Genomic DNA, 23,896 nt, shown 5'->3' on the forward strand with positions numbered 1-23,896 from the left:
AGGAAGGGCATGAAACACGTCTAAGAGAAGCAGAAGCATTCCATAAGCTGCACAGGCAAGAGGGGGACTTCTGTGGGTCAAGCTGTGAGGTAGAGGGTGGTGTGTACCTTAGATAGAAAAGGTACCACCCATACGCAGGTGCTGATGCTGGGTTGTGGGTTAGCTTCTCTTTAAATCCGAGGGAGAGGACAGGAGGGACTGCAGCGGAAGCCGGCTTTGCCCATCTCTAACACAGGAGATCCCCACCACAGTGCTGTGAAGGTCCGTCCCCCATGTAATTACCCCAGGAGCTGCTGTAGAACACCTCAATATGAATTAGATGTTAATGCATTGTAGCCTAAAGCCAAAAGGTGATGGAAACAGGGATGGGGTGTCCTTGCTTCCAGGGTGCCAGGGTGTGGGAGACCCCCTTGCAGTTGGGCATGCAGGCTGCCAGGGATAGGGGTTGGGGCGGGAGCCCCAGGTCTGTCCCCTGATTGGGACCCAAGCCTGGCTGAGCCCCTTGGCCCCTGCTGCTCAGGGAATGAGAGGTGAGTCCGCTGCCTGTTTCTCAGGGCCCCGGGAGGCTCCTGCTACACAGGAAAGTGCTAAGTAAGCACTCAGGGCCCCAGTTGACAGAAATGCACGGGGACGGGCGATGAGTCAATCTGTTTATGAAAATCACACATTTTGACACAGACGTCAGGATGACCACCCCCGCCCCCGGGGTCATCTCACAGCTGTGCTCTGAGAGCTGACAAGTCTTGCTTATACTTGGGGGTGCACTGGTGTGTCTTTTTGGCCTCCAGCAGTCTACACATGAACAGATGCATGACCGCCTCGCTGAAACAGACCTGTGCCCTGAACAGCCCTGGTCGGGAGAGGGAGGCCGGGTGACTCAGAGCCGGCATTAGAGTTGTTCCTCAGCCTCTGGTGGGCAGGGCTGCAGCAGCTGGGTTTCTGAGCCTCTGCGAGTCTGCCTTCCCATTTGCTGAGCGCCGTTTAGCCACAGGCAAATCAGTGTAATCTGTCAGAAATATGAATTGCACCAGTATGTCTTGCTGGGAAATATTTTCTAAATATAGTTAAATATTTGATACTGCACATGATTTGTTCTCATGTGGTATTCATGCTCTTCCTGAAAAGTTTCCTTGTTAGAAATTCCTTTGGTGGGAGTTCCCCCCAAATCTGACTTTGGAGTTAGTCCAGAGTAAGCCCCTTACCGAATCCCTTACCAGTGCTTTCTGGGTTCTCCGAAACTACTTAAAAGGTAGTATTTTGTCTGTGAATGTTCTTGGCCTGGAGAAGTAAACTTTCAGCAAACTGGAGATTGAGGAAATCTTGTCCCTTCTACTATGTACACAGTAGGATCCTTAGGTTCTCAAATTTACAACCAGAAGATTTTCGATCTCAGAGAATCTCGGAGAAAATACAGGAGCTGCTAACACAGGAGAAGCTTGTTTCCGTAAGCAGGGCTGTGCTTGTAAGAGCTGGGGGCAGAGAAGAGGACTTTTCTGATTCTGCCTCATTTTGCAGAAAACTTCATTTCAGATTGCTGGCTTAATTTAAATGTCATCTTCCAGCATGGGATGAAGCAGTCTGTTTCCACATGGGCCACCTGTCAGAGCCCATGAGCCCTGTTGCTGGGTTGAGCCTCCCTGGGAACAGGCAGAGTTACTTCCTTCAGACTTTGGGTCCGTGGTGGGGACTGGGGCGGTGGGAGGGAAGGGTCTGCAGGAAACAGAAGGACCGCTGGTGGCTTCCGTGCGAGGCCGCCTCCTTATGTGCCGCCTCTCACACCCATCCTAGAAGGGCTCCTGGGCATTCTGGACTTCCAGAAAGTCTCTGTTTAAGGCCAGCCCCCAGCTCCTCCAGGGTTCATTTCATGGCAAGGAATCGGCTAGTTCCTGGGGACCCACTGCCTGCCGTCTGTGGCCTTCACCCTCTGCCCTTTCCTCTTGGAAAAGCGGCCCCTGAAGAGGGCTGGGATAGAGGAGGAGGTGATCAGACCCTGCTGCTAATTCTGCTGAGCCAAGGCAGAGTCTCCTCCTGTGTGTTTCATCCCACAGACAGTCTCATGCCCTCAGGGGGCTTACAGACCAGACTGGACACATGAGAGGTTTGTAGGGTAGGTGGTATTCCCATTTTACAGATAAGGAGGAAACTGAAACTCAGAGAGGTTTGGTAACTTGCCTGATACCACCAGCCAAGAATAACAGGATCTAAACCTAGGTTTATCCGGCTATAAGTTTACATGTTACAAATGACCAATGAGGCAGCCTAGCAGAGTGATGGAGAGCTTGGACCCTGGAGCCAGACTGCCTGGGTTCAAACCTTGGCTTTGCCACTTATCATGTGTAGAACCTTGGGCAAGTTGCTTAATGTCTCTGTGCCTCAGTGTCCCCATCTGTAAAATGGGCTAATGAGATGACCTGTGTGACAGGTTGAGATATTTGTATCATGCATACATAATACTTATCAAGCACTTGGCATCGTGTCTGGCTGTAGAAAACAGTCGAGACATATCACCTATTTATTACTAGAACAGCCCACAGTGCTATTGGCTCCACCGTACTGCCCGTCTGGCCTTACGTCTTGCGAGCTGAGAAGGAGGGATTGAGCTGCAGGAGCTGTGTTGGGGCTGGGGGTGTCATGACCGGCCCCTGTGAGGAAGTCGCCCAGGAGGGGCACTGGGGGTGCTCAGCCGTCCCAGGCCTTCGGTGCCAATTGTCTGTTGACCAGTGAAGACCTTCAGTAAATTTCCACCCTCTGTAACTCGGCCTTGTTTTTTGCATTTTAACCAAAGTAAAAATAAAATCTCTGGGGAGGGGTGGACGAAGCGGAGGGAGGAAAGGGACCTGGTGTGTGTCGCAGGGGCCGCCTCCACCAGCTGGGCAGGGCTCTAGATGCCCTTTCCCAGAGGAAAGGCTGAGCCTTTCTGTCCTGTGAGCTTTGTCCGTTAGGAAGTCAGCTGCTAGAGGCTGCCATTCCCCATCCCCCAGGGCTCTTCCTCAGCCCCCTGGCCACTCCCTGTTTCCTGCAATTGTTGCCTCCCCCCCAGCCTTGGCTCCAGCGGCCCCGGCAGGCTCCTGGTGTGAGAGGTAGGCTAGGCCCCTGCGCACCAAAGCATTTCCTTTGCTTTCAGCTGCTTCCCCTCTCTGGCCTCTTTCTTCTAGCACTCCATTATTTTTAGTTCTTAAGAAGATGAAGTCCAGGAGGGAGGAGGAAGGAGAAGCCAAGCCTGTGACCTTCTAGATCAGAGATGGAGCATTTGCCGGGCCTTCCTGGTAGGGAGTATTTGGAGCATTTCCATTTTGGGTGAAGGATACCTCCATTCCTTGGTAACCAGAAAAAAAGGCTGGTTTGGCAAGACTGTGAGCCCCTTTGTTGCCAGCTCCTGTAAAGTTAGGAAGAGGGAAGGAGGGTGGATCTGGAACAGTCATTGGGAGAAGTGCTTTCTTTGCTGGGTTGACTAACCAGAGTGAACGAGTGTCCTCCAGACCCTCATGTGTGCATGTGAAAAGGCCCTGGGGCCGGGGCCCACTGTCCTGGAGGCTGGTGGTGTGTAGTGAGCCCCAGGCAGATTGGACAGGAAATCCCCCCAAGTCTTCCCCCTGGAGATGTCTCTGGAAAGCTCCAAGCTTGAGCATGCCAGCATAAAGAGGTACGAGCTGGTGGAGATTCCAGGAGATGGAATCAATTCCCAGGAGATGGCACGCAGCAGGGCCTGAGCCCCGGCCGTGTGACGGACCTGTAAAATTTTCTCGTCGGTCACGCAGCTGGTAGTATTGTGCTCCCACTATGTGTCCAGCCTGGAGGGGAGTCCAGAACAAATTCTGGACAAATTCCGGTTCTCCAGAAGCTTACCCTCTGATGGGAGACACAGCACAGGACACAGGGATCACGAAGTTCTCAAAGCCTCTCCTGCCAGCGGGGAGGGTTCTTGGAATGGCCTGTAGCTGGTCTGAGAAGCTTTATGGAGACGGTAGGGCCAGTTCACGGACTCCAGCACCATCAGCTGTGGGGACAGGTGGGGTGTGGATAAAGAAAAGGAGGGGGGAGAACACTGCAGGTAGAACACCTGCGGGAGCGGGGACCTAGAGGTGGGGTGGGCATGGGACAAGAAGGTGGCCAGCCCTGCAGGATCAGAGAGGGCGTCCGAGAGCGTGAGCGTAGGAGAGGAGGGTGGGCAGGTGTCTGGGGCGGCCCTCTGTCCCTGGTGGGGGCCTTGATCCCGCCTGTAGGTGGTCAGGGAACTCTTGGTGGCCAGTCGGGCCAGCTGGGCCTGGGTGGACTCCCCAGGCAGGGATTCTGGAGGATGGTAGGGGAGGGAGAATGGCAATGAGGGATGGACCCATGTGTGCCAATCTGGGTGCTACCCTTGTCCCAGAAACTGGGCCTCTGGTTGCGACAGGAAGAAGGCAGCTGCTCAGGGTTTTCCTGGCCCTCAGGAAGGGCCAGCCCGAGCCGAACACTTGCATCAGGAGCTCCCATTTTTCAACAGGCGCTCTGGGCCCTGCCCGGGTCCTACGCTCCAGACCCGGAGCAGAGCAGCCCTCTGATGCGACCAGCAGTGGAGAGGACAGAGCACCCACCCTGAGACCGCAGAGCTGGTCCCTGCCTCTCAGGCCCTCAGTAGCCAAGGGGTCCGGGCCTGCAGGGGCTGGTGAGGGCCCGGCCGTCCTCATCCTCCTGCCCTAGAGCAGCCGCTGATGCTGTGGGAGGTACGTCGCCCACCCCACTGCCCTCAGCGTGATCTGTGGGTGGGTTCCGTGCAGGACAGGTGAGGAAACGCTGTGCCAGCCGTAGACCCTGAACCGCTCATCTTGTGGGAGCACCGTGTGGGGCGGGGAGAGACGTAGGGATGAAATTCAACGTTACTCAGGTCTTTCTCAAAGAGTGTTTCTGCATTCGGTTTTTAGGGGAGTTTCCTTGTCTGTTAAAGGGGAAAAACGGTTAGTCTTAAAATCCAGATGCTTATTTTTAGCCAGAGCTACCTGCCCTGCCAAGTCCTTGGGCTTTGTTTCTCCTACCCTTGGTGTCTTGGTTTTGAAAGGCCTTCCCTCCTCCGCTCCAGGCTCCCAGCTCACTTTGGCAGGGGTGGGTTTGGCCCCAGCCAGGTTTCTAACCAGGCCTCCAGGACGGAGCTATTGAGCCAGGGGCCCCTACCTGCCTGGGCTTGCACCCAGCTGCCGTCACAGGAGGGCCCTGCCAGGGCGAATACAATGAACAAAGTTGTCTTGCCCTGGCTCTGCCTCCTGGGAGAAGCACAGCCTTTTCCCCAGCGAAGGAAAGAACGATCACTAGGGAAACCCAAACTGCTTTTTTAGAAAGACCAAAAGAAGAAAAGAAGGAAGAAAAAAGCATTTTTTCCAAACATGGACAACTCAGTGCCTTTTGCTCAGACTTCTGCAAGGCCAGAACAAAGGCACTGACACAGAATGAACCTTCCCGGGCACGGGCGTCTTCACCCACTTTCAGCGCTTTGTTAATGTGTCTTCCCAAAGTGGGTGTCAGTGAGGCTGTTCTGGGAACCACTTGGAAAGGAGGGCAAGGCGGGTCATTATTCAAGCCTGCCCCATCTGAAAGGTCACTCTTTTGACAAAGCACTTGCTGTTTATCTGAGGCTATTTTTTAACTGGAGGAGAGACGATGGGGGCCCAGTTACCCTGTTGGCTGAAACAAAACAAAATCCTCGGAGCAAACCAGGAAGCTGTGTGACCTTGAGCAAGTTACTTAACCTCTCTGAACATGTTTCATCATTTGCAGAATGTAGATAAGCATCAGTGCTGTGAGTGAGGATTACATGAAATATTAGCATAGTACCTAGCAACATGTTAGGCATTTAATATGTGATTTCTCTGCCTCTTTCCCTGGACAAGCCAGGTTATCACCACTAACCAGCACATATGCACAGGCATCATAGACACATGCACACATGTGCAGCAAGGCAAAGGATTCTGGCAATATTGCTTGGAAGAGTCATAGGGTCCAGAGATAATTTCCCTTTTCTGATATTTTAGAGATTTCCCTTCATCTCTTCCACTCAAAAAAAAAAAAAAAGGATACTCTTTATAATTATCTAAAAATAAAAGTTTGGCAAGTGCTCTAACTATTTACATAAAAAGGGAAGTACTGGAGGAAAGAGCAGAATATTAGGGGAACAGCTCAGATGGGAAAGGGGTTAAGAAGAGTGTGTAAACCCTCTGTATAAAATGAAATCCGTTCAGCAGTCTCACTGTTTATTATGTACTTCGCTGGTGCCTAGCAGAGTTCCACACGTGTGAAGTGGCGTTCTTTGGGGAACTCTTCTTTATCCTTTTAGCAACTTTACTGACCTTCTGAACCAGAAACTGGTGTCGAGGCACCTGGACGCCGGCCGGCTCTGCTCTCCCTGAGTCACAGAGCTCGAGGCCCCAGGAGCTGCCCTGTGTGTTCGCAGTTGCCATGAACATCCAAAGGGAAGTTTTGTAAGCAATTAACCACACAATTAGCTCATCTTCTTGCCACCAGCAATGACTGACCCTATGGAAGTGCCCAGCGGATTTTTGCCAGTCTCCTATGCCTTGGAGGAGAAAACTGTTTCAATTAAAACAAAACAAAACAAAATAGACACAGAAGTACAAACAAAGTGAACATCTAAGGTTCACCTGTCCAATGACGGTATACAGAGCACCCGTGTACATGTGTACCACCTCATCAGTTCTCTCAGAACTGATCAGGTAGAGTGTGCCTCAGGGCAAGTGTGATGTTATCGTGCCCAGTTTACAGGTGAGAACGCTGAGGTCGGAGAGGTTCAAAGGCTTGCTCACAGCTGCAGCCGGGAGGTGGCAGAGCCAGGGATCGTTCTAGCTCCAAAGCCTGGGTCGTGTGCTGTCTTCTGGAAACAAAATCCAACACTGTGGCCTGCCTCAGAGGCAGAGGATTTTAAACACACTCGAGACGGAGGGGAAGAGTGCGTCGCTTCAGCCTGAGTTTGCAGGGCGGAAACAGCGGCAAGCCTGGCAAAGCCAGCGGGAAGGGAAGCTGCAGGAAGGGCCGGCTGCCTTGGGTAAAGAGGCTTTGTCAGGAGCTGTCTTCAGGAGGCCTGCTTCTCCGGACAGGAGACAGTGCAGGCACTGCTGGGGCCGACAAGAGGGCAGCAGAGCCCGCAGGACCCTGGAAACTTCAGCTTACTTCCAGAGGCTCTGACCAGGTTCCCGCCTGCAGGCCTAGCTGACTGGCCCTGGTGGCCTCTCCTGGACCTGCGGCAGGGGGTTGCCAAGTATCTGGCGGAGCCAGCTGCTGGGGATCCTGGCTGTCGGGAGGGTACACTCGCCCAGAGGAGAGCTGGGGTGCAGGCGTGCCCCGGGCACTGTGGGAGCACCCAGGAGGGACAGCTCGAGCAGAGGAAGGGCCTCCGGTGTCTCTGAGCTGCCTGGGGGTTAGCGGAGTCCTTTGCCTCCACTCCATTGCTTGCAAAAAATTCCTGGTGGCGGAAGGTGTCACCCTTGCGGTGTCTGAGGGTGGGTGAGCAGGGGTACATGCGGCGAGCCAGGGGTCGCCTGCAGAATCTCCTGGGCCTGAGAGAACATGTGTTTCCTGAACTGCAGATACCTCCGTGTGTGGATGGGGGAGGAGAGCTAGGCCTGCAGACATCCTAGGGCATGTGAGGCAGTCCTCCAGCAAAGGAACAGCTGGCCCCCACGTCACCACCCCTTCTGGGCCGTGCATATCATGAAGCTGATCCTGATGACAGCTAAAGTGTCCTGTGAGTGGGGTGCCTAGAGGCCCCCTCAGCCCCCAGCCTTGGCTCTGGGTCCCTGCTTCCCCGCCTTCCTCTCCTCATCTCCACCAGTCCTTTTGGCCTGTTTGATGGAAGTCAAAGAAAGGCCTGCCTCTGAGGTCATCCACTTAGCCTTTTTATTTAAGGCAGTGTTCCCTGCAGCACGAGGCGGATGACTGGCTGGGCGAACCAGCCAGAGGGTGGCGTTTACCCAGGAGCCATTAGCATCCCTGGGAGGCTTGGAGTCCGGTTTAGATAAACACAGAGTCCGAGACGCTGCCCAGGCTTCCTCCCTTGGGCCCCACTGGCCAGTGGACCGTTTCCACGCTGGGCTCTCAAGGGCTCTGGGTGAGTCCAGGCCAGAGGGATGAGAAGCTGCCCTTCCTCGCCAGGGCTGCCCCGGGCGCCCTGAGGCTCTGCGTGCTGAGGGGAGAGGTCGCCACACGGGGGTATGGGCCGTTAGGGAGTAGATGCATGTCTGCTGTGAGACCAGAAGTCTTCGGGCAAAGAGGAGGAGGGAAAAGTGAGAGCCCCCGAGCCTTCCAAGGGCACCAGTGGCTGCAGAGGGCTCAGCTGGGGTTCTGAAACTCCCTTTCCAGGTGACTTCTGTCACCTCAAGCTTAAAGAGGGGTGGGGTTTTGTTGTTACTAGGCTTTTTCTCCTGCTACAAATGCCTCTCCACATTCTCTGAATATTTCAGCTCCTGTCAAGTCAGGTATGAAGGGAGGGAACTGCCCAGAGCGGCTTCAGAGCCCCAGGCAGTCTCCAGCCGCTCTGAGTCGTAAAGGACCAGCCTCCACTCCCCAGGCCTGGCTCTTTTCTGATCCTTTTGAGCTCCTCTGTGTGAATGAGGGCCCTACCTTTTCCTGTGCAGCCGAAGCAGAGAACATGACCCCACCTCTTACAGAGCGAGGTCAGGGCTGTAACAAAAAGGCCCTGCCTTCACTCAAGTAGAAAACAGCGGAACAAAACCAGTGCTTATTTCACCCAGGAGTGCAGGCGTCTAGGGATTTGTGGAGCTGGGCCATCCAAGCCCAGGAGCCCGAGGTGTCACCTGAAAAACCTCACTTCTGGTCTGCAGTTGGCTTACACCCAGCACAGAATCAAGGTGAGGGCTGTGTGTCGTCAGCCCGCCCTGTGGCTCCTTCCCTGCACAGGAGGCAATCGGCTGTGTGGGGCTTGCCTTTCCCTTGAAGTGCTGCCCGAGAACATCCCAAGTGTAACATTCCAGTCACAGTCTAGGGGCGATTAGCTGGTCTGATCTGACTCATGGGAGAGCCTTGTGTCACCTGGTAGCTAAGCTGGAAGTGGCACCTGCCCAGCCCTGGAATGAGACCTATCTGGGGTTTTGATGGCCAGCTGTGGAGCCTCTCCCGAAGGCTCTGGGCTCCTCTGCTGAAGAAGCAGCCGGAAGACCCCCTGCCCCGGAGCACTGTCCTGCCGGCCCAGCGGCCTGGCTGCCCAGGGGAACCTCCTTGAAGGAATCTCCTGGTCCTTCCTGCCCGATCTTCTGTCCCCATCCCCTTGCCCAGCGTGCTCTGGGCTGGAAGGACCCCTGCTTGTTGATAGGCACAGCAGTTGGTGAATCGCTTTGAGGCTCCCAGGGTGATGTGGCAACCTACTGGCGGGGAGGAGAATGGAATGACTTTGGGGAAGCAACTCAGCTTGTAAGATTCTTCATCTTACAGAGAAAAGAATCCTATCTACCACCAGGTTGTTTGAAGATGAGAAACGAGGCCATAAGGAGCCCGGTCCAGCTCCTGTCACACAGTGAGAGCCCATAGTGATGAGTCGTGAACGCTCACGCCAGGCCCAGTGCTGGGGGAGGCTGGCCATCCGTCCGTCCTGTTGCACATCTAGGGAAAAGAGCCCTGCCGGTGAGATGACCACTGATGCCAGCTTGCAGGGAGTTTCTAAGAGCCATTCCCTTTGCTCTGTCATGCCCAGTGGACTTAGGAAGAACACCCCAGCTTATCCATTAGGTGGGCCATCTTATCCATTAGGTGGGCCATCCACGTGTAAGGAGCGTGCCAGGGTAGAGCTTGGCGGAGTCAGCTGGCCGACTCGTCAGACTTACACAGGAGGACCCCGCCACCCAGAGAGGCCAGGGGGCCTGGCAGGCATGTGGAGCTCTGGGGGGCGTTCCAGGAAGGGTCAGCAGAGGGTGTCCAGACGACCCTGGTGATTGGGAGGTGACGGAGGGACGGGGCCAGTGAAATCATCCGGCAGCCAGCGCTGCCGCAGGGGAGGGACCAGGTGCCCTTTGCCACACCGTGTTCACGGCATTTGAGAGCTGCCTGTGTGTCTGACACAGCTCAGCTTGAGAAATTCGAGACCTGGGACTGTAGTCTGATTGCAGAGAAGTGACTGAGGCTAATTGAGACTCTCCCAGGAGAGAAAAGGGGATCAATTCCTCTGGATGGGATTCTTCCAGGTTGTTGGGCTGCCCTCCTTTCTTGCCTCGTCGGCTGTCTTTGGTGGGGAAGAGGCCTGGTATCCATTCCTGAGGACTGCGTCCTCCTCCAGCGAGGGGCTTGCAGGGAGACTGTTAGCCCAACTGACCCTCTGGGACCCACCACCTGGAAGCGGCTTCTGCCTAGAGTTGGTGGTCCTTAAATGGGTGCTGTGGTCTCCCGGGCATCGTAAGGGAATCGATTCTCTGTCATCTCCTGCCCTTCTGTTTCTCTCCACTCCCGTGGGCCGGGGGTAGGGGCGGTGGTCACCCTGCCGCCGTCTTTCCTGGGCCTTTCCTGGACCTGCGTTTCTGTTTAATGTTTGGCAGCGACTCTAGGCACTGCCTGGGTGCCGCTATTTAAAAACCACAGGAAAACCCCCTGCTTGCTGCTGCCAGCACAGTCGAGAAACCCCGCCCCAGTGGAATATTCCACCTTGGAAGCAGGGGGACTCTCTGGCCTTGGCCATGTGGGGCCCAATTTTCATGTTGAAGAAATGCTCCCTTGTGGAGGAGGTGTGGGAAAGAGGAAGCTACGCGGGAAAATGCCCCATTTACTCAGAGCTCAGCCGTGTTGGGAGGCTCTCGGGTCCCGCGAGCCATCAGAGGACCCCGCCCTGGAGCACCCCTCTCCTTTCTGGACCCCTGAAGAGCGGTCCGGGAACTAGAGTTTTCGCAGCTCAGATGCCCTTGCTGGACTCGAACCTGGCTGTTCTCGCCCAGCTCTTTTCCCTCCTGCCTCCCGGGTCCCAGGCCCACTGCCCAGTGTGTCCCCGTGGATCCGCAGAGAGCTGCATCCTGACAGGGTGGGTTTGGTCCAGCCCCAGGCTCCGTGACCTTTATTCCTGAGTAACTATGGCAACACCGCCACTTGGCTCCGGACTGACTGTTCCTGGGATGACTTCAGGGGCACCCCTCCTTGAACTCAGACCACTAAGACTCTTCCACAAACACCCCTGTGCCCATGAACTTCTAATGGCTTTACCTCTGGGGCTCGCAGACGCAGCCAGGACTCAGGCCCAGGGCAGCCTGCCTCCCCAACACCACACTCCCCAGAGTCCCAGCGTCTCGGCCCCGCGTGCAGAGCTGGCCTCGCCCTCTAACCCTTATCAGCCACTGCTTCCGGCTCCCATTCCCAGCACATCCGGCCCAACTGCTCCAAAGCCCAGTCCCGGACCTCTGTTCCCACAGGCCCCGCTGCCTGCAGTAGTCTTCTTCTGCTCCGTCGATTGTGCCCCCAGCCTGCGTCTGTGGGGTCAGCCTCTGTGATGACCTTCCTCCCCGGCAGGCATCCAACTTTGCAGACCCCCGACCCCGGCAGCGGGACACATCCTCCCCGGGTCCTCTGCTGGCATCGCATCTGCAAGTGCAGTAGGAGGTGACACGCTGCAGCTGGGTGATCGTGGCCTCTCTGGTCTTCCTCTGAGGGGCCCTTGCTCTTGGGATGCGAGAGGTCATTTTTCAGAGTCCTAGAGTGTCCACTGATCCAGAGAGCGTGGGGGGGACCAGTTGTCCATCCCTCACTAGACAGATGAGGAAGCTGAGGCCCTGAGAAGGGGGCATGGAGAAGGGCATTGTGGGTTTAGTGGTCCCCTGATGGGGGAGTGGCGTGGGATGGGGTCCGCCCGGGATGGAGAACGCTCTGCCCTCCCCCTCCTCCCACCCCACTCTGAACCCGTCGGAGCCTCGTCCCCTCTGAGCTCTGTTGCAGGGGTATGACCAGCAGGTGGTGAGAGCTGTGCGCTTCTCTTCTGGACAAACCATCACTTGGTTGGTCATCTCATGTAATTAGGTTTTCCCATTGCTGCCCTCGTGCATTGTCTGTCCTGAGTGTTTGTGCAGCCTTCTGGGTGCTTAGATAAGAAAAGCTGGCTTTCCTTAGCCTTCTTCGGAGATCTCCATCAGAAGGATCTAGGAAAAACACCCTTGTCGGTGAGGCCGGTCCTTTGTCACGTGGCCTGGCAGAGCGCTGCCCTCGCTTTAGACTAGGTCTTGGCAGTGGAGTGAGGGTTTCTGGGGTGGGGTAAACATTGCCAGGCTCGGTAGGGAAGAATTCTTCTCCTTAAACAGATTTTAACTTGAAACCTTGATGACAGAAGCAGCTGAGTCTCACCAGAGAGAAAACAACAAAGGAGACTGATTTAACCTCGGGCTCCAGCAGCTGGAGTCAGTCCAGCAACCTCAGCGTGGCTGCTAGCGGACGCTGCAGGACAGAGAATGAGGACCCGCCTCTCCTGGGGTCCACTGTCCAGGCAGGACCACTCCTCACCTCCCTCTTCTGTAGAATTCCCAGCTTCTCCTTCCCAGCGCAGAGCCTTGGGCGTTTACTGTCTGGTTTTGCTGGTCAGAGATCCGCTTCTCAGGAGCTTGAAATGCTTCACTTCTCATCACTCCCTTCAGGGGCTCATGTCTGGGGACACTTGATCTTCATGTCTACAGCCCGTTCTTATTAAAGTAACTTAGGGATATTTTTATAGAGAGAAATGTTTATAGCTGGGGATAAAAAGGATTTTCTTTAAAGTAGTCATATAGGTGAAGGTTTAAACGCGGCTTTATCACTTGCTTGTCTGAGGCTTGGGTTCTGCAAATGGAAATAATGATTACCTTGCATCCTTGCTGTGAAAATAAAATAAGAAGGTGCTCAATAAATGTTAGTTCTCCTTTCTGTCCAAGGAGCCCCTCCTACACACACACACACACACACACACACACACACACGAGTTTTTACTTAAGAAATGTCTTGAGAAGGAGAAGTGCAGTGGAGAGAGAGCCCTGCGGGCTGGCTCACCCCTGTGTGCACCAAAGCCTTGGAGGCTCTGCTGTCCCCGGGGAGTTCCCTTTAAAGTCTCCTCAAACCTCTCACAGGCAAGAGGTGCCTCTGCTGGCATCGCATCTGCAAGTGCAGTAGGAGGTGACACGCTGCAGCTGGGTGATCGTGGCCTCTCTGGTCTTCCTCTGAGGGGCCCTTGCTGTTGGGATGCAAGAGGTCATTTTCCAGAGTCCTAGAGTGTCCGCTGATCCAAAGAGCATGGGGGACCAGCTGTCCATCCCTCACTAGACAGATGAGGAAACTGAGAGGGGACACAAAGAAAGGCAGTGCGGGTTTAGCTGTCCCCTGATGGGGAAGTGGCGTGGGATGGGGTCAGCCCTGGATGGAGAACGCTCTGTCCTTCCCTTCCTCTGTTCCCAGAGCCTGTCAGATCCTTGTCCCTTTGATTCTGGGTGTTTTGCTCAGCCTGTTTGTAGCATGGGACAAAGCCCATAGATGCATGCCACGTAGTTGATGGAGGTGAAGTCCTCAGACTCACCTCTTGTCCTGTGCCACAGGCAGGGGGTTCCCTGGTTTTGAATTCATCCTAACCAGAAAGTAGTAGTTGTGTTTCTAATGGAGAGCTTTTCGTTTGCTTGTTTCTAGAGCAAATCATGGAGGAAAATAAAAAACATGGTGCATTGGTCTCCCTTTGTCATGTCCTTCAAGAAGAAGTACCCCTGGATCCAGCTGGCAGGACACGCAGGTAGCCACAGCTCTCCCGGACTTTCTGACAGGATGTCCGGCTCTCTGGGGAGGCGTCCAGCGCGTGTGGGGGACGGGCCTGGCCCTGGATGCTCCCGGGGATGAAGCATCTGAACAGGTGCTCCCCGAGAGACTTCGTGGTCTGCAGTCGCAGGCGTACTTGAGAGACGGGCCTTAACACTGCCTCAAAAATGCACGTGGACACCCGCCCTCTCCACGGTCTGTGCCACCTCTCCACAAATCACACACATTCCCCCCTCAGTCTCTCTGTCTCTTTCAATCTCTTTCTTTCAATCTCTCTTCCATTTTAACTCAATAAAACAGTTGAAGTCATCAGTCTTTATAGCGTGCCTGCCATTTGTCACCTGGGACAAAGAGACAAAGCTAAGTGCTTCCCTGAGTGCCTGTTGTATCCCCTCATCAAGGTGCTCCTCTGGGTGACAATACGTATGTAGATATAGTGTCAGCCCCGAAGGAGCTCGTAGCTGGTGGGAGAGGCAGGCAGGTCGCCCCAAGAGTGTTAAGACGTAGTGGAGTACCGGCTGCAGTGGCCGTGCCCTGGGCTAGCCGTGAGGTCTCCAGGTGGCCCCTCAGTGACAGGGGAGGATGTCTAGAGCTGTCTAGCCCACTCATGGTGGTCCTTTGGTGGGCATCGTCCCCAGGGGACAATTCAGTGGCCGCCCGTGGATTTCAGGCCAGCACAGGGTCTGACATGTTTTTTTACACCCTTAACCACGTTGGCCCAGACCCCAAGGCAGGTGGATGGACACCCTTCCTCAATACTTACCTGAGGGTGTGGCGCAGAAGGAACACCACCCAGCCCTGCAGAGCCTTGGACCGCTGCTTCTCAGCCGGTCTCCCTCTCCTGGCGCTAAATCCGGTTCTATCAAGGCTTCTCCTCCACTGAGACCGGAGACACTTTCGTGGCTGGGAAGCAAGGTCGATGGTGGGGTTGGGAGGTGGTAGTCGCACAGAGAGGGGTGAATAGGTCCTGGCACAGACCTCTCACTTCGTCTTGCTCACCCTCCAGTGGTGAGCACTGGTGTACTTCCATCTTCAGAGGAGGAGCCTGGGGTCTGGGAAGTCCGGGAGCCAGCCCAGAGTTGCCGTCAGGGCACGGGGTGTGGCCGGGGCGGGGCGGGGACTGGGACTTGCACCCACTCCGCTTAAAGGGCTCGGTCCACCGGTGGAGACCTGGGCACACCTTCAGCCCCGTGCTTGGCGAGCTCCACAGCATCCCTGAGCGGCCCGGGCCCTGTGACGGAGGGCGTGTCTGGCAGGGGCGGGGGTCGGAGCGGGGAGGGCTCAGGCTGGGGACCCAGGGCCTCCTCCCACCTTGCTGTGCAGGGAGCTTCAAGGCGGCTGCCAATGGCAGGATTCTGAAGAAGCACTGTGAGTCGGAGCAGCGCTGCCTGGACCGGCTGATGGCCGACGTGCTGAGACCCTACGTGCCTGCCTACCACGGGGACGTGGTGAAGGACGGGGAGCGCTACAACCAGATGGACGACCTGCTGGCCGACTTCGACTCGCCGTGCGTGATGGACTGCAAGATGGGCGTCAGGTGAGCCAGGCTCCTCAGATGGGGCACACCCGCCCCTCCGCCCCCAGCTGGCCGGGCGGCAGATACCAGGCACGGCATTCCAGGCTTCCAGGAGGCCGGGCTTTCCGGGCTGTCCCTGAGGCCTCATGTGGACGAGGCCGGGCCAGGGGTCTGGTTGGACCCCGCTCTGGTCATCTCACATATGTGCTGGCTTTGCTCAGGACGGCCCCTTCCCTTCTCTGGTGAGCCAGGGGCCGGCGGGGGAGGGGCCGGTAGCCGGTAGCCGGTGGGACCGGAAAGGGGACCTGGTGGATGCGGAGCCTCCCCAGGGAGAGGGCAGAGGGAGCTGCCCATCTGGTCAGGTGGGATTGCTGGGGAGAGCAGGGGGCGGCTTCCCGTTAATGTGGGCTGCGAGGGGGAGACTGGAGTAGAGGCTGTTCTCATCCCACCCTCCCCCGCCCCCCGCCCCCCAACACCGGGCCAAAGAGGCAGCCGGTTAGCAGATTGTGTTGATTTGCCAGAAGAGACTTGCGCCTGTCCTAAGGGTGCGGTGGAGGAGAGAGGAGTGCAAGAGGCCCTGACAAGTCACCAGCTTGCCGCCTTCTGGACTGGGGCTGGCGGTGACCCCAGCCCAGTGGCTGCGTGGTCCAGGGCACAGGGCCAGATGGGTATGTGGGCATGTGTGTGGAAATGGGTGTGTTCCCCGCCCCCCACCAGGCTCCGCCCAGAGAAGACCCAGGAGGGAAGGAGGCGGGAGGAGTGGGCTGGAGAAGACAGGATAGGGGGCAGAGCCAGGAGGACCCAAGCCCCGGGCGCCTGTGCTCTGGGCCCTGCTTTGGCAGCAGGGTTTTCTCATCTCCTCTCAGACTCTGACCATTCCGTCTCAGGAGTCGTGGAGTAGGTCCTCCCCGGCGGGTCAGCGGGTGGTGAAGTCCTCTGAAGCCTCAGAGAGCCGCCGACTGCAGGTGCCCAGACGGGACGGCCAGGCGCGGGCCTCCTCCATCCGGCCCGCCGCTCTCCGGGGAGACCAGGCTCCCAGACGCAGAGCTCACAGCTGGAGCCTGCGTTTACCTTGGATGGTTTAAGCGGTTTTATTTCTTATAAGAGGAGTTTGAGAAAGGGGTGTGTGTGTGTGTGTGTGTGTGTGTGTGTGTGTGTGTGTGTGTGCGCGCGCGTGCGCGCGCCCGCAGGAAAGAAGCCAAGCCAGTCAGTTTTCCTTCCTTCCTCATTCCTCCTGGGAATTGTGTCGTAAATTCAGACCCTGACCCTGCAGGCGGACCCGCTGTGTTCCCTTGGCTTGGCCCTGAGGGCAGGGACGAAGGGGTGGGGAAGTAGAGACCCCACTCTCTGCGCTGTCCCCAGCCTCTCCCTCCCTCCATCCAGGGGTCTCACCATCTCCAGCCCACAGGGAGAAGACAGAATGTCCCTCCAGCCACCCCTCGGCCACTGCTCTCCCCAGAGTCTTATTTCTGTCCCTGGAAGGCCTTCCCGTGGTGCACCAGGATGTGCCCTCTCAGGGGGAGACACATAAATATTCTGATCGGTATTCACTCAGACCAGGGCCAGAAAAAGTGCACCCTGTGGGTAGCACGTGTGGCCAGTCCTAAAAGGCTGCCGGGGTGCCCGTCTGTTCCCTGGGAGGCTGCTGGGGACAGGAGCCCCCTCTCTTACCAAGGCTGCCCCATCGCCCTGCCGCCTGGAGCTTCTGTCCCACTGCACCCAGGGCTCTCAGGAGAGACCCAGAGTGACCAGCAAGGCTGGGACGTGTTTAACCCAGTCCTGGGCAGGGCCGCCTGGAGGCTGAGGGAGGAGGTGTGTGAGGATCCCCTATGGAGGGGAGGAGGTAGGTCTCCCCAGGACCAGTCCCACTCCAGCACCCCCTTCCCTGTCTCACGGGTCCTGAGGACGGGGTGGAGGCCCTTCTGTGCTCCGAGCGCTGGGTGTTCCTTACAGCCGCCCTGGCAGATGGGCCACCATCCGGTCTGAGCAGTCCCTTTGACACCAGAGGCTAAGGGACTCCCCAGGGCCACGCAGCCACACAGCCTGCCTCTACACCAGGCCTCTGACTACCAGGTCGAGCCTGGGCTGCAGCTCGGCGCTCCCCAAGGGTTCTGTGCTTGCCAGAGGGAGGAGGCCACAGCCCAGGACCACCACCAGCCCTGAGTCCGGGGCATGAGAGGTTGAGGCTTGTCACAGACTTGTCACAGTGGTGGAAGGGCTGGCTGGTCAGCAGACCCAGCCATGGTGAGGCCTGAGGGAAAGGTGATGCAGCCACCCGTAGTGTCCTAACGAGGGGTGTCTGGGGACCCCGGTTCCACATGGACATGAGCTCACGTTGCTCTAGGGCGTTTTCTTAGGTTTGACCCCGTATCTCTTGTGTGTCACGTAGCCTGCCGTGGAGAATCAGGAGTGTCTTCCCGACCTCTGGACCAGGGCGGCAGGTGGAGACCAGAGCTGTCTGTAGCACCTGTGCCCTGGTGGGAAGCAGGTTGGAGAGAGCGTGGTGGGAGGTGGATGGCTTTGGTGTGTCACCTGTTGGCTCCCCGTGGGCTGGCCGACCTTCCTGCTGGGGTGGGCAAGGTGGGCCGGGCCAGTGTCGGGACACCAGGGTTGGGGAGGCTTTGCAGCTCACCTCCCAGTGGATCCCTGACCCCACCACCAGGCTCGTGACCCCTGTGGGCATCTCTGCCCGGCCCTCTTCCTCTCCCAGAGAGCGAGCAACTCTGCCCAGACTGCGCCGCACGGGCCCTTTCTGGAGCAAGCCCCGTGTGGAAAGGGATTTGACGGTGAGGGCTGCCTCCTGCTTACGGAACTACTGAGAAGTCTCTGCAGAAGTGCAGCACCCATCCACCCGCAGGCCCTGCAGCATGCTCAGGAGCACTGGGGATGGCAAACCCTTTGCCCACCACACAGCACACACACACAAATACACACACGGGCCAGCATGACACAAGTCCATGCGAAAGCAGCCTGCCTCGCAGCTCTGCACTGTCGCGCTATCGGCACTGACCGGGCTCTGCACGCGGTCGTGTTCGTACATGCGCGTGGGCGTGCGTGGGCGTGCCTACAGTAGTGCGTGCATGCGTGCATGTGTGTGTGTGTGTGTGTGTGCGTGTGTGCGTGTGCAGGGGCGCAACCAAGGACAGAACCTCCGTATGGTCTGCATCACCCGCTGGAAGGTCCTAAACGACCAGACCCAAGTTCACCACCAAGGATTTGCTTTTTTCTTGAAAGAGTTGCTACAGTGGTTCTGGAAACTTATCTTTTAAAGGATTTGACCAGTCTGTCCTGGGTCCCAAGCCGGCAGGTTAGAGGTATGGTGGGAAGTGGTAGAGCAAGGCCCCGGGGACAGATGGAGAGTGGAGGCTGGGCCTGCTGTCACAGGCCGCCGTGTGGGCAACGCCCACGCACACAGGCCCAGGGAGAAGACTTCCCTCCACTCAACTGACGTTGCGGATTCCTGTTTCAGGAAGGGTCACGGGCAGCCGCTGAGCCCACTGTGGGGGAGAAGGGGAGCTTCAAATAGAAGCAGGGAGGAGGGTGGGCGTCTGTGATGTGCAGCAGGGGTGACTCACCCCGTTGGCGAAGGGGGCCAGGGAGGCAGCCTGGGGCCGGGAAGCCGGTCTCGGGCTGCCCAGATCCTGTACTGTCCCCAGTCCTGTTACCTCTGCCAGTTCCTAGGGGACCCTACCAGCCCGTGTGGAGGCCAGGGCGGTGAACAGTTTACTTGGCCACGTTGTCTTGAGGCCTGGGGTCCGAGGGGCAGGAAGAGCCCAGCACGTCTCTGTGGTAGAAGAAGAGCCCCGAGGCTTTGCCTCGCATCACGGGCTTCTCCCTCCAGCACTGGGGCCCCTTCAGAGGCCGCCTTCTGGCCTGAAGGTGCCCCCTCTTCGGAGAGAGCCCTTAGGCTGCCGGGGCACCAGGGAGATGTGGACGAAACGCACTCCGCGACTCACACAGGTGCTGGCTTACGAAGCCCTCGCCTCGTGGAAGGCAGCCGGGGGGACAGCTGGATCCTGGGGGGACCCGCCCTCAGCCCCCTGCGCCACCCTCACGCCAGCAGGACGAGCCGCCAAGCTGCCCCTCTTCCTCGCTCCTCTGCTGGTCCTGTGAGGTGCCCAGAAGGAAGAGCTCCTTGGGCTTTGTCGGGCCTTCCCAGCGCCCTTGGAACGAAGCTGCTCGCGTTAGGCAAGGCTGGCCCGTGCTCGGTCGACAGCCAGGCCCAGCGCAAGCAGATGTGCGCCTGTCCGGGACGAGGCTGACTTGGCTAAGCTGACTGCAGCCCTCGGGCAAGGCACCAGTGGGCCGCGCTCCGGCCACTGGCCCTCACGTGGCTTCCCCTCCCTCCCAGGACCTACCTGGAGGAGGAACTCACCAAGGCCCGGAAGAAGCCCAGCCTCCGGAAGGACATGTACCAGAAGATGATAGAGGTGGACCCAGAGGCCCCTACCGAGGAGGAGAAAGCCCAGCGGGCTGTGACCAAGCCGCGGTACATGCAGTGGAGGGAGACCATCAGCTCCACGGCCACCCTCGGGTTCAGGATCGAGGGCATCAAGGTGAGGACAGCCTGCGGTGGCCTGAGGCTGCCTGAGCCGCCCCGCTCCTGGGTGGGGAAGCGACTGGGTCCTGGGGCTCCAGCAGCGTTCACCCAGCGGTCCTGGATGCTCTCAAGACCCTACGGAGGCTGTAAGATTCCTCCCCATATGGGCCCAGGGCATGGGCAGCCGGCCCCAGGGACAGACATCTGGGGAAACTGGCCTGCTCCTTGGTCTGGGTCCGGGTGGGATGGCCACGTAGGGGGCTGGGGCCTCGGAGCAGGGCTGGCTTCTAGCCCCACCCAGCGTTGAGCCCTCCACCGAGGGCCCTACATCTAGCCCAGACCATGCCCAGCACAGAACCCCACCCACCCAGGAGGCGGCTTGCCGCGTGCCAGTGCCGGGAGCTGGCTCCTTCTGCCCAGGGCCCGAAAATCGGGACTGGCAGTGAGATACAGCCAAGGGAGGGAGCGCGCCGGCTGCCTCTGACGTCCGAGCCATCTGCCTGGGAGGCAGAACGAGGCGCTGCTCCTCCGGTCACCAAGCCCCTCTGGGGAGGCTGTACCGAGGCCAGCCCCAGGGTCGGGGCCGCCTCAGTGTCTTTTCTTTCCTCTCACTCTCCCGGGAAGGGCCTGAGAACGCTCTCCCTAGACCCAGGCTCCCACACGCCTCCTTTGCTGCTAGATGTGAGAGCCTCTGCTCAGACACACGCTTCACCCCAAGGAGCGGGGCTGTGAGGCGCTGGCCCCTCGGTCTCGGGCAGCCGTCCCTCTCAAGCAGAGGACAGTCCGAGCATACTCGGGTTTCTGTTCTCTGCCCATTCTTGGCCCACGTTGGCCAGCCCTCGAGTCAGAGTAGGGCAGCGGGGAGCCCTGATTCACGAGCGAGAGAAGCCAGGACAGCCTCCTTGCCGATGGCATTGGCTGGAAGTTCCTGCGGGGCAGTGCCTGGCTGCCGATGGTTTCGAGTGGGGCAAAGTTTTCGCCTTCTCCTGTGACAGCTGCTTTACGACCTCCAGGCTGAGAAAGCCATCTGCCCCTCCCCTGTCTTCTGAAATCAGCTTTTGCTGTATTTTTGGATCCAGTGGGAGAGTAAATTATATGCTCATCCTCTTCCTCTTAAGGCTCCTTTCCTTTCTGTATCTGTTTGAAACAGTCTGCTTTCCCCTTGACCTCTCTCTCCGTCTCTCGCTGGATCTCCTGGTCTCTGTCCACTGTCCAGCTGCAGGAACGGCCGACAGCCCATCTTCTCGGGCTGCGGGCCACCAGCTCCGAAAGAAGCCAGCTGCCTTCACCAGCACACCCCCGCCTCCCCCGTCCCTGGTCCAGGAAAGGCCCTGCAGAGACCCCTGTGGGGAAGGCCCAGCCCTCGGCTCTCTCCCTCTGCCCAGGGTCCTGCCTGTTCTTGCAGAGGCAGCGATAGCGCGCAGCGACGGCGCTCAGCGCCACCCTGGTGGTGCACAGATGCACGTCTGGGGGCCTAGTAGAGCCAGCCTTTCTCACCCTTTGATCTTAAAGAACAGCTTTCCTCGTAGAGATGCTGAGCCCCACGTGCTGCCTGAACAGCCTGGAACAGACGTAGTACTGGGCTCAGGAAATGGAGCCATTCCGTGCGCTGGGTGGGGAAGGGAGCGGGATGGGCTGTGTTTTATCCTCGCTTTCAGGGAGCCTAAGTAAGAGACCTTCCATTACAAGGGAATCGAGCTGAGCTTGGGGCGAGGAACGCCTCTCTCCTGTGGTGAGGGAGGGTGTCCCTGGGCAGCAGGGACCTTCAGGCACCCCGGTTCCAGGGACGTGGCCCCTCGTGGAAGCAGAGGCCCATGCATCTCCCTCAGCCCCCAGTTGCTCACACTCAGGACCCCCAGGCTGGACGTGCGGGCCCCGCAGCCTCGCTCCTCCAGTCTTGCTCCAAGCGCCCCTCGGGCCTCCGGGCCTCCCTAATGCCGTTTACTCTGCCTGGGATGCTGGTGCCACCTGCTTTGTTCTCCTCAGCGAGGGCGCAGGACAGGCTCCCCCGTGCCGTGCGGTCGGATTGACCACGCGGCGCCTGCCTCCTTGTGCCCCGTGTAGGCACCTGGCTGCCCGGGGGTCAGCCTGGGGCTCGTGGCTCTGAGGCACTGTGTCATTCTCCTTCTCAGAAAGAAGATGGCTCCGTGAACCGGGACTTCAAGAAGACCAAAACGAGGGAGCAGGTGATTGAGGCCTTCAGAGAATTCACTAAAGGAAACCGGAACATCCTGGTGAGTTGGGTGCCCCCTGTGAAGGGGTCGGGCCGTGTGGTCTCCGGGCAGGGGTAGCTGCATCCCCTCTGGAGGTTCTTGCCCAGCCCGAGACGGAACCGAGGTTCCCACACAGAAAACCCTGGCCCCAAGCTTCTGCTTGGAAGGTGAAGAGGGAGGTGGTGTGGTTGTCAGCCCGTCCAGCGGGTGAACACGCGCTCACTCTTTCCCTTAGCCAGCAGCTCAGCTCCCAAAAACGTCTCCATCCCCTTCAGAGCAACCCTTTCCGATGCCCGTATTCCTCTAAGGCCAAGTATTGTGCCAAGTGCTCATCAAACCCTCGTAGCAGCCCTCTGCTGCGGGTTGGCATCCTTGTCCCCATTTTACAGATGAGGAGACTGAGAGGTCAAGGGCACACAGCTAGGAAAGGGGGAGCTGGAGCTCACACCCAGGTGGGCCGGCAGCCTGCTGGTCCCTGCGCTTCTAGGCCTGGCTGGGCCTCCGCCAGGCTGAGACTGAGTGAGGGAGGTGTGTGGGCATTGCGGGGTGAGGTGCCACGTCACCCTCCCCAGCCAGAACTGATGGGCTCTCTGAGCCTGGAGGTGTGGGTGGCAGAAGTTCACGACAAAGTGACTTCATTCGCCGCAGGCAGGCTGCTGGACAGAGGCTCTGAGCACTGAGATCAGCTGAGGTAGGGTGTATTGAGTCCCCACACCCCAAGGACAGGGCGCCCTGTGACAATCAGAGACCTGGGTACCCCAGGGACCTGAGCCCTGGAGCCCCTGTGAGAGGCACCTTCCCCTGCACAGGCTCCCGGGATGCTGAGTGGGGAGGGCTGGACCCAGACAGCCTTTCTCCAAGGAGACTCAGCACTGGCTGGAACTGGGGAGTTTCCCTACCCCCCTTTTCCAGCTGGGAGACTTCGCTTGGCCCATGGCAAGAGCTGAGGCTTCAGTCACGGGGCAGGCACCCCAACTCTTCCATAGCTGGAGCCTCTGGACGCCGGGTCAGCGGCCGGGGAGGATTCCGGCTCCTCAGCAGAGTTTGCCACAGAACGCGCGCTGCCTGCGCCCGGACGAGAGGGGTTATTCCTGGTCCTGAGCCCCAGGCTGGCGCTGCTTCAAATGGGCATCAAGGGACCCTATGAGCCTGTGTGCGACAGGCTTCCCTCGCAGCCCCTGGGGAGGGCGGGCACCCCCAGGGCCAGCGCAGCTCTGTGGAGAGGCCACTGGCAGAGATATTTGTGGCTCTGGCTCTCGTATTCTGTCCTTTTCAGGAGTTCAGGGCACTGAAGTTTGTATCAGGAAGACAAGCACCATGGCAACCGGGCTCTCTGGGTGCTGCCTCCACACTGCTGGCGTTCCAGGATAGACTTAACCCCCGTGCGAGGGGCTCCTGGAGGCCTCCGGGCTGTTCGGGAACTGTCCCCCGCTCCCCCGTCCCCAAACCGCGCCTCCTGTCACAAAGCAGTGTGTAGTGGAGGGAGTGTGGGACCAGGGCCCCAGCTGCTCCGCCTTCTTTGGGCCTCAGTTTCTTCATTTCTAGATGAGGAGGTTGGAATAAGCAGGGTGTAAGGCCCTCTCACGCTGACGCTCAGAGACTCTAATGGGCCAATTAGCACCTAAAATCCACCTCCCACGCCCACGTGTTTAAAAATCTGGTCATCTTTTCTGTTCCCAGATCGCCTACCGGGACCGGCTGAAGGACATTCGGGCCACCCTGGAAGTCTCTCCCTTCTTCATGTGCCATGAGGTAGGTGTGGGGCTTTGTCCTCGGGGACAGAGAGCCGTGTTCCGTGTGGCTGGCCACGACCCCTGGGCACGCCCGCCTGAGCTGTGCGCCTGACCCCCGTGCTAGCAGACCTGCTTGCTCCTAGACGGGCCGCCCATAAGG

General features: G+C 58.2%; 1 protein-coding gene across 2 annotated transcripts in view; it reads left to right on the forward strand.

The window, feature by feature from the left end:
• ITPKB (inositol-trisphosphate 3-kinase B) overlaps positions 1-23,896 on the forward strand; it is a 96,760-nt gene that overhangs the window by 68,354 nt on the left and 4,510 nt on the right. For both annotated transcript variants that reach the window (XM_059997356.1, XM_059997363.1), the window contains exons 3-7: positions 13,612-13,711; positions 15,058-15,271; positions 19,602-19,806; positions 21,923-22,024; positions 23,684-23,755. In XM_059997356.1, coding sequence (XP_059853339.1) covers positions 13,612-13,711; positions 15,058-15,271; positions 19,602-19,806; positions 21,923-22,024; positions 23,684-23,755 — 693 coding nt within the window. The remainder of the gene's footprint in view (positions 1-13,611; positions 13,712-15,057; positions 15,272-19,601; positions 19,807-21,922; positions 22,025-23,683; positions 23,756-23,896) is intronic.

This window comes from Delphinus delphis, chromosome 1, assembly GCF_949987515.2.
Source record: "Delphinus delphis chromosome 1, mDelDel1.2, whole genome shotgun sequence".
Taxonomy (NCBI): Eukaryota; Metazoa; Chordata; class Mammalia; order Artiodactyla; family Delphinidae; genus Delphinus; species Delphinus delphis.